The following is a 9,400-nucleotide window of genomic DNA, read 5'->3' on the forward strand; positions in this document are numbered from 1 at the left end:
TAACGTCAGCAGTATCGCAGTTCTAACCTAAACTAGACTCTAAACGACTGAAAATTGACCGAAATATACACTATAAATATATGTACTTTGCAGTACATCAGTAACCAATCCTCCTCTAAGGCACGACAGACGCGCAACAAATATGCAATCTGCTGCTCAGATGTCAAGAAACGAACGTCTGAATCAGGGGAAAGTGGACGAGGAGTGTGCGGTGCTGCAAAGGGGTCTGACAATGGCAAGGTGGTCGCGGAGCTCTCTCCAAATCCTGAATACGACGTGTCAATGCATCCTACTGCATCATCAAGGATGTAAGTATGTCCTCCGTAGTGTACCCAACATGGTACGGGTGGTACGGATCAGACAATGGCATGATTGGGGGCGTAGTCCATAAAAATGGCTCGCTCGATGGTATGAAAGATGGTGCAGCAGGTGGTGCAATATAAGGAAACTGAGATGTGAACGAAAAAGATGATGACAGTACGGGTGGAATAGAAACAGGCGGCTGCCTCGATGACCCCTCTCCAGGACGAGGTGGCGGTATGTCCTGAAGGAATGTGATGGGAAGATTAGTGCGATGGGCGTCTGTGGTGTGTGGGTGAAACAATGGAATATCAGTGGGTGCAGAAATAGGTGCTACGGGAGGGGTGACAGGTAGCACAAACGGTGGGTAATCGTCATCGTCCTCGATCCACCCGTTGCGGGTGTCAGCATAACGAGAATCAATGTAAGAAGCAAACGATGCATGGTCAGCATGCACAGGGGCTGAAACAGGTACTACCGGTGCAACAATGGGTGCATCAATAACAGGGGCATCAGGAATCGGTGGTAAATCGATGGGCGCAACAATGATAGGCGGTGCTACGTCTGGCATATCGACATGACCAGGCTCAGGTAAAGGGTCTGGCAAATGTGCAACAGCTGGGGCCTCGATGGGGTCGTGAGCAACGACCGGCTCCGGACCAATAGGAGCAGGCTCATCAGGCAAAAACTCGACCTCTGGCTCTGGGTCGACGTCGAGGAAAACGGGAGGCGCGACAGACATCGCCATGTCCGAGTCGGAATCAGAGGAATAGAGCTGTACGCCCTGGGCGTGTAGTGAAGCAGACGCTACAGACTTGAAAGAACGAGCACCAAACAGATCAAAAGGAGCCTCCTCAATGGGAGCCTCGACTGGAATGACAGGATCAGCAATGGGCACATCAGCAGGAATCTCAGCCAAGGGAACTACAGGGTCGACAACAGGATCATCAGCAAAAGGGACATCGGCATCCATGAGGGCCACTCCATCTTGGTCACCCTCCGGGGGACCCTCTAGGAACAAATCAATGTCGTCATCGCAGATCCTTGAAGAAGAGGTAGGTCCCCATCGAAAAGGCCATCAGCGATAGGAATATCATCTCCAAAATCGGGAAGAGCAAACGGCTGGAAATCATCCTCATCCGTGCTAGTAGTGTCTGATGTGTAGACCTCACTCTCTGACGGGATCTCGTCGTCCGACACGATTGCTATGGGATCCAAGGTGTCCGATACTCCAGTATCTGAAGATGATGGCATGGTGTCTGTAACACAACCACACATATGCACACATATCAACATAAAATCAAATAAACATGTAAGTCACGTTAAAGCAAACAAGTAATCCTCCTAGTCTCCCCAGACTACCCTCCCAGTCTCTCAGACTGAACTCCCTAGCCTCTCAGACTAACTCCCTGGTCTCTAAGACCAACTCCCAGTCTCTAAGACTAAACCTTCCCAATCTCTAAGATTGAACCCTTTAGTCTCTAAGACTGAACCTCCCTCAGTCTCTAAGATTGAACCATTCAGTCTCTAAGACTGAACCTCCCTCAGTCTCTAAGACTGAACCATGAATTTTGAAAAAGTGTATTTGTGCCTTTTTGTTTGTAAAAATATTTTGTATCCTGGATCTGGACGTTTAGTGTATGCAATGTAAAAATGTTTTCGTGTGAGCCCTAGTGATCATAGTCTAGACTCGAGAAAGAATCCTAGTTCGCTATGATCGAGGCTCTGATACCAAGCTGTCACACCCTGGCTTTTGCGGAAGCGTGGGTTAATTTGGTGTGACTTCTTAATACCATAGCAACAATCACAACAACACTATATGATTAAAACATAAGATGTTCATCCATTCATTTAAGTTGAAAATACCATAACGACATTGTTTGAAAATGATGACACATAAAATAAGTTACAACCATGACACAATTAAAGCGTGTTCACATGTCACAACAAAAGACTTAAATAAAAACACGGTTTATAGACGTGTAACCCGTCCAGGCAAGGGTTACACCTCCTAAACCTGGATGACATCGTTATTCCTTACGCAGCTTGACACTTTGCACACTTTGCCAGATCCATTAATTTCCTGAAATACATGTAGTTTGAAAAATCAACAAAAGTTGAGCGAGTTCATGTGTATGTGAGTATGTATAAACCTTTAAAGTATGTATAAAAGTCCCTGGTATGTAGCAATAAGGAAAAAGAGATCACCAATGGGTTGCAAAGCCACTAGTATGTATGAAATGGTGCAGGAAGTACTCAAACCTAGCAAAGTTGTACCGGGCTTCCGGCTGGAAGACATAGTCACCTCTATGGGCCGCCCCGGCCTCATGGGTGTGGGCTCGCTACACCCAAATAGATCTATCACTCATGTCCCTCGGTCCTACGACGAGGATTAATGGCCTTAAGTGTTGTACCCACCACTCACATGATCTAAGTAGTAACCTTCCTTAAGCTAACCATACAATGTATAAAAATGTCTGTAATAATTGTAACATGTATTCCACCCCCGAAGTATAAAACTGAAAACAGTAAGAGAAAATGGGGACATGAACTCACTGTAGTGCGTCTCCTGAATCGTATCGTCAACTCAAACTTGGTCCGCTACGCGACAACCTACAACGTACTATTGTCTATTAGACGAGCGGGCCGTGCCTTTGTTTAGTATTTACGTTTTTGATGTTATTCCAAATTGTAATTACTTGTTAAAATAATAAATATTTCAGCTTAAATTATATTTAAATTTTGGAATAATTGTTAAACAATATTTATAAAAAAATATAATAATAATAATAATAATAACAATAATAATAATAACAATAATAATTTTATATAGGTTTGGTTTAAAGTCATTACTTATCTTCATAATTTTATGAAAATATGTCATTTAAGTAGTTTCTGGTCATCTTTCTAATTTAATCGCAACCTTTTGTACTACTACAGTGCAGGTTTGCAAAACAGATATGGGAAGCATTCCTCGAGTGGCTAAAGTGTAACGATTTAAACTTGGGAGAATCTCTGAAGCAAATGCTACGTAGAGTAAATGATTTACAAAGGGGCCGAAATAAAAGGAAGATGATTCACGCGATAGTCTTATAAACGATATGGACACTATGGAAAGTCAGGAATGATAAGATTTTCAACGGCAAATCGGGCGAAATTCAAAATGTGATAGAAGGTATAAAAGAAGAATCATATCATTATGTGAAAGAAAGATCAAAATTTAAAGCTATTTCACGACAACAATGGTGGGATTTCAATTTTATAGCATAGTACTCTTGATGTAATTTTGTTTTGTTTTCGTTTTACTTGTTCTGTAATGACTATCGGTGGCTCTCAGTTTCTGGCTGAAAGCTTTCGTTTTTTGTTTGGTTGAAATAAAGTCCCGTTTGCTATTAAAAAAAAACAAAAAAGTTATGACGCCATAAATACATATTTATGACAACTTGTTATAACAATTCTTCCAACTTCATACCTTACGTACACATGCAATTAAATTGTCATGATTACATAACACTTACTTTTATTTTATGATCTCTTAATTTAATATCTTTTTTAAGGTTTCATAATTTCAAAATCATTAGTTCTACAGAGAATCTTAGCTTTTTAATACACCATCAATGCCATACTTGATCCCTAGGTATATTTATATTTACTACATTCGATACCAAATATATGTACGTATATATAAATTTCATCCAGAATGCAAAATATGTACTACAAGGTTCAAGAGAACATGTAAATCAACCTTCTGTAGGAATCTTATGAATCACCAGGTTCAATTCTCAACAAGTAACTTAAATATTGGGTGTAAGGATCATGTTTAGTAAAACACATAGGTCAAAAGACTCATAGAGTTTTAAGTGGAAAACCCCTACTCGGATGATTCAACGTATAAACAACATGAGAAACTCCAAGGATAATCGTAACAAACACTTACAAAAGCAAGCGTAGATGCGTTCGAAAGACGAGATGATGAAGAGCTCGAACTCGCTTTCCGGGGAATTTGAGACTTGCTTCTTGCGGACCGTGAACTAGCTTTGATCATAAAAGCGGCTAGATAAGAAGGAGATCTATGAAAGCTATATATATATATTGTTCGAACTTAGAAGAAAACTTACGCTAAAGTGCTCGATCTAGACTATGAGGCTACGAGAATGGTGTCAAACGGGAACCGTGATGATGCTCGGTCTCGGACAAGCTTGGTTGTTGAAGGTTAGTCACACTAGAACACCTTGTAGATGCTTGGGAGTACCTTAGGGATGGACAATGTGACTTGGGAAAGAAGGATTCACATTTGAAAGGATGGTATGAGTGAATATGGTGGAGCCGTAGCTTTTGGAGAATGGATAAGATGGAGGGGTCTTGCAATTTGTTCAACACTATAAGTGTATGGTTCTAGTGGGGTATTTATAAGTAGGAAAATGGCATCAAGGAATCAAATAGGCATCTTTGGAAATTAACTAGGAGCTTAATTTTCGAAGCAGACTCTTTAGAAATAAAATTGGTTTAGTTGAGGGAGGGAATGGATGAGATTGTTGTACTTATATATTTGTTTATTTCTAATCCCATATCTCCATGCATGCTACATATACCTTTAGATAATGTGCTTCATGGACCAACAACAAGATCTAATATTATATTAGAACAAATCAAGTGTGTAAGGGCCTTGGTGGTCGTGAGATAGGTGGGGGGGGGGGGGTTAAGTGCAAGTTTAGATGGTATGTTGGTTAGCTAGTGGAGGTTAAGTGTAATACCTAGTGTTTTATGTATAAGATGCCTTATATAGAAAGTTTAAGTGTTCGGGAACCATAACTAGCTCAGAAAAAGTGAAACAATGCTTTTTGCAATATTTTTGTGTTCCGGGTAATGTCCGGTTGTTCGGTTAGGTGTTGTTCCGTTAAAGTGCTTAAGTAATCCGTAATGTGTCTTTTATAATACTTTTTGTGTCACAATTAATTCCCGACACTTTGGAAGGTATACAGGACCGTTTTGTCAAGTTTTTGCACATTACTAGCATAATTAAATGCTGAATTTTGTTGTTAAGTGCAGAATTTTGCATTTAGAGTGTGTTTTAGGCACTTCCCGGCACTATAACTATCACCTAGTGACGCCGTTTTATGGTCCTCACCTCCCTACACTCCCTACTAGTGTAGTACCCTGTCTCTGGCTCATACTGGCCTCAAAAATATTGTATGTCGAGGTGCTGGCATTGTCAGCATGTTTTCTGGGTTATCCGCTCAGTGTGCTAACTGTGCTTTGTGCATCAAGTTTGTCACTAAAGTTTGTGTGAAATAAATGGAGTGACAGTATGAAATGTGATGCATATGTATGTATGTAACAGAAATCAGTAAGCAGTTAAATCAACAGTTGTAATCAAGCACAGTCATTAAGCACAAATTAAATATTAATTAAGTGTACGGATACCTGTAATTGTGAGGGTTGTCACATTCTCCCCCTGTTAGAGAAATTTCGTCCCGAAATTTTAGTTCTGCTACTAGATGCAGGGGTCTTGGGAAATAAATGCGGGTACTTTTCCTTCATGCGATCCTCACGCTCCCACGTGAATTCTGGCCCATGTCGTACATTCCATCGAACCTTGACGAGTTTGACACTACTCCGGCGTGTCTTGCTAACCTTCCAATCAGTAACCTCGACGGGTTTTTCGATAAAGTGGAGTGTGTCGTCAATATGAACTTCGTCGGTAGGAATGACTACGGTTTCCTGAGTTGGACTCTTTTTCAAATTGGATACATGAAATGTATCGTGAACGCCATTAAGTTCAGCAGGTAGGTCCAACTTGTATGCTACAAGCCCAATCCTTTGCAGGATTCTGGATGGGCCAATGTAACGCGGATTTAACTTCCCACGCTTCCCAAAGCGTGCCACACCCTTCCAGGATGAAACCTTCAATAAGACCATATCTCCCACCTCAAATTCCAAAGGTTTCCTTCTTAGGTCCGCATAACTCTTTTGTCGATCGCGAGCCGCTGTGATGCATTCTCGCATCTGTGCAATCTTGTCTGTCGTTTCCTGGACCAACTCCGGACCAACTAGTTGTCTATCACCTGCGTCAGCCCAACAGATCGGTGATCGACATTTGCGCCCATAGAGAGCTTCGAACGGTGCGGCTTGAATGCTTGCATGATAACTGTTATTGTATGGAAATTCAACCAATGGTAGGTGAGTGTCCCAACTTCCACCTAAATCCATTACGCAAGCTCGCAACATATCTTCTAATGTTTGAATCGTTCGTTCGCTCTGTCCGTCTGTCTGTGGGTGAAATGCTGTACTCAGATATAACTGAGAACCAAATGCTTCATGAAAGGATTGCCATATCCTTGACACGAATCTCCCATCTCTATCAGAGATGATTGAGAGAAGCACTCCATGTCGTGCAACAATCTCTCGCATGGATATTTCCGCAAGCTTACTCGTGTTGTCTTTTTCCCTGATTGGCAAAAAGTGCGCAGATTTCGTTAAACGGTCTACTATTACCCAAATCGTATCGTGGCCCTTAGGAGTCCTTGGCAATTTTGTTATGAAGTCCACTGAAATCTGTTCCCATTTCCATTTGGGTATTTTAGGTTGCTGCAGTAGACCTGAAGGCTTCTGGTATTCGGCTTTCACTTTGGCGCAAGTTAAACATTTACCGACGTATATCGCAACATCGCCTTTCATCCTTGGCCACCAATAAAAATCCTTTAGGTCTTGATGCATTTTATCCGCTCCTGGATGAATCGAGTATCGAGATTTGTGAGCTTCATCAAAAATAACCTTCCTCAAGCCACCAAACAAAGGAACCCAAATTCGTTTCATGAAGCATAAAGTTCCTTCCCCGTTTGGTATCAACTGCTTCTCCATCCCACGGAGATACTCATTTTCAATATTCCTTTCTTTGAGAGATTCTCTTTGCGCGGCACGAATGCGCAAGGAGAGGTCTATTTGGACAATCATTTCCAAAGCCCTAACCCTATGGGCTTGATCCTTTCTTTCCAACTTAGGGCATCGGCGACCACATTCGCGTTCCCTGGATGATACTTGATTTCGCAGTCATAGTCGTTCAACAGCTCTACCCAGCGTCTTTGCCTCATGTTAAGCTCCTTCTGGTCAAATATGTGTTGCAGGCTCTTATGATCAGTGAAGATTGTACATCGCGTACCATACAAATAATGTCGCCAGATCTTCAACGCAAATACCACCGCGCCTAATTCTAAGTCGTGCGTGGTATAATTTTTCTCATGGACCTTCAACTGGCGAGAAACATATGCTATAACCTTCTGACGCTGCATTAGCACGCAGCCTAAACCTTGACGCGAGGCGTCGCAATAAACCACGAAGTCGTCCGTGCCTTCGGGTAGAGATAAGATCGGTGCGTCACAAAGTTTGTTCTTTAACAACCGAAATGCTTCTTCTTACTTGTCTCCCCAATCAAACTTCTTGTCTTTCTGGGTAAGGGAAGTCAAAGGTTGAGCAATTTTTGAGAAATCCTCAATGAACCTTCGATAATAAACAGCCAAACCTAAGGAACTGTCGAATCTCGGTTGGCGTCTTTGGAGTCTCCCAATTCTTACTCAACTAAACGACATCAACGTGCTCCAACAATCTCCGTTATTTCTTACTCAACGAAACGGAACGACGCCAAATTGTCCATTTCAGGTGAACGACCACTTATACAAACGCGGGTATTATCTTACTGATGGGATCTACCCTAACTGGTATGTGTTTGTGAAGTCTTTTCCATAATCACATCCCGAATGAAAAAAAGTTCAAGAGACAACACGAGGCCGCAAGAAGAGAAGTGGAACTGGCGTTTGGTGTGTTAAAGGCGAAGTGGGGAATACTAAATCGTCCAATGCGTTCCAAAACGGTGAAAAAGATAAGGTCCATCGTGTATACGTGCATTATTTTACATAACATGATTATAAAAGACGACGGAAGGGCGATAGCACCGGTACACATTCAAGATCCTTCAGTCGAACCCGTCTTCGATGATACAACTTATAGCGAGCTCATTGACGAAGAAACGCATTGGAGACTAAAACACAATCTCGTTGAGCATCTCGGACGTTTAGATCTACCTCACCTTGAAGTGAGTTCCGACGACAAGTAGTTTGTTTTTTTTATTTTTCTAGTTTGAATGTAATTTTTATTTTTAATTTAATGAAATGTCTTTTATTAAATTTTATTTAATTTTTATTAATATTTGTTTAATTAATAAACATGCATAATTACAACAAATAAAAAAACAAAAAAATAAAAATAAAAAAGCAAGTCCCCTAAGTGAGGAGTGCCGCCATCAAATTGAGGGTGTGAGGGGAGTTAAGAGGGGAGTTGACATGACGCGTGCTGATTGGCCGTGCGTAAGAGAGGGGATTCCCCTAAGAGAGGAGTGCCCCTCTAACCCTAATAATGCCCCTTTGCTGACTGGATCGCTACCTGGCGTAAAATGCCCTAGGGTGGGGGCGTTATCTTCCCCTTCCACTACACATGGTCTAAAGAAAAGAAAAGAAAAGAAGTTACCGGAAGTGAGAGTGTGGAGGAATTTGATTTGAGGAAACGCAAGCAATTTAAGAGAAGAAGAAGAAGAGGAAGAAGGCGAATGTTGGATCTGGGAAAGCATCCAGAAATTGATGAGGATGAAGAAATTGGTGAGGATGATGAATACAGTTAATTAGTTGAAGATGTAATTAACTGTGTTCAGGAACTGGAAGAGTTGGTGGTGGTTGTGGTGGTGAATGGCGGTGGCAGTGGTGGTTGTGGTGGTGGCTGGAGGTGACAGTGGTGGTTGTGGTGGTGAATGGCGGTGGCAGGGGGTAATATTACAGAGTAGAACAAAACACATGGGTAATATGAAAGGGCATTATAGTCATTTCAAGTTATAGTTAACAGATCTGTTAACAAAATTGACGCCGGGGGGTAAACTTACGACATAACACCAAACGTTGGGGGGTAAAATTGCAATTATTTCGTTAGGGGGTCAGAGTGCCAATTGACCTAAACCATAAGGGATAAAATTGCAGTTTAGCCTGTAGTATAAGCTTGATAGATAAGAAGAACAAAAGCAAAAATATCTCTAAATACTCAAATTTATCCTACCCAG

General features: G+C 41.6%; 1 protein-coding gene across 1 annotated transcript; it reads right to left on the reverse strand.

Annotated features, from left to right (window-relative positions):
* Positions 1-289: 289 nt before the first annotated feature.
* On the reverse strand, positions 290-1,273 carry LOC110887737 (WAS/WASL-interacting protein family member 3-like). The gene has a single exon (XM_022135309.1). The coding sequence runs from the start codon at positions 1,271-1,273 to the stop codon at positions 290-292; it is 984 nt and encodes a 327-aa protein (XP_021991001.1).
* Between the last annotated feature and the right edge of the window lie 8,127 nt (positions 1,274-9,400).

The sequence above is a fragment of the Helianthus annuus genome, chromosome 11, assembly GCF_002127325.2.
Source record: "Helianthus annuus cultivar XRQ/B chromosome 11, HanXRQr2.0-SUNRISE, whole genome shotgun sequence".
Classification (NCBI taxonomy): domain Eukaryota; kingdom Viridiplantae; phylum Streptophyta; class Magnoliopsida; order Asterales; family Asteraceae; genus Helianthus; species Helianthus annuus.